Source organism: Micromys minutus (assembly GCF_963924665.1).
Source record: "Micromys minutus genome assembly, chromosome: 22".
NCBI classification, from domain to species: Eukaryota; Metazoa; Chordata; class Mammalia; order Rodentia; family Muridae; genus Micromys; species Micromys minutus.
Window position 1 is genome coordinate 13,068,641 of NC_137957.1, and position 963 is coordinate 13,069,603.

Consider the following 963-nt stretch of genomic DNA (forward strand, 5'->3'; position numbering starts at 1 on the left):
ATGGGCAGCAAGATGTCTTCCGCCACCAGGGTTGTGCAGGTATCGAAGCCACATGTTCCATTAATATTAATAAAGTTCCCTAACAGAAGAGACAAACCTAAACTCAGTGCCTCAGAAACTTTGGAATCTGCTACACACACACACACACACACACACACACACACACACACCTCTGTAATTTCCCCAGAATTACTGATGCAGCAGGGGTCACTAGGCACTGCAGAAATAATGAAACCATCACATCAGAAATATAGGAGGAAACCAAGAGGAAATGAAATTTATCCAGCGTGAGGGTCCGGAGTGACCGCTGTGGCTGCTATGTGTCATCAGACAGAAGGATTAGGACTTCCACAGTGTCAAATGAAAAGTCATATATTAAGCAACCTTAATAAATATTCTGTAAGCAGAAAAAAAAAAGATAAAGATCTTCCATCCCAGACCCCCATAATAACAGGAGGGGCCTAGGGAGCTCTCCTTACTCTCTTGAATACCATCAATAAAGTTCTGCTACACCCCTCCACCCCAAAAAGATAAAGATCTTAAAACAAAGAAAGAAAGCAACACTGTCTTACAAGTCTTTGCCTAAGTCTTGTATTAGTCAGGGTTCTCCAGAGGAACACAACGATAAAATGAATGTATGTATTTATAGAGAGAAAGGGGTTTATCAGAGCGGCTTGCCCACCGAGAGTCAGGAACCCAGTGAAGCTGGACGTCTTAGCCGGCCTTCAGGATACATCCGAGTCACAAAGAAGTAAAGGACAAGCAGGCCAAGAGCTATCTAGGCTTCCAGCAGAAGGTGTGGTCCAGATTAAAGGTGGGTCTTCCCACCTCAAAAGATCTGGGCTAGAAGTGGGTCTTCCCACTTCTTATGATTTAATTAAGAAAAAAAATTCCTCACCAGAGATCCAAGCCGCTTGGGTTTTAGCCAACTCCAGATGTAGTCAAGTGGATGACCAAGAATTG

The 963-nt window shown here is 43.6% G+C and overlaps 1 protein-coding gene across 1 annotated transcript; it reads left to right on the forward strand.

Moving 5' to 3' along the window:
• Positions 1–291, forward strand: LOC308434873 (alpha-ketoglutarate dehydrogenase component 4-like; the record flags this gene model as incomplete). Its single annotated transcript, XM_080935321.1, has 1 exon — positions 1–291. The coding sequence occupies one exon, from the start codon at positions 1–3 to the stop codon at positions 289–291; it is 291 nt and encodes a 96-aa protein (XP_080791447.1).
• Between the last annotated feature and the right edge of the window lie 672 nt (positions 292–963).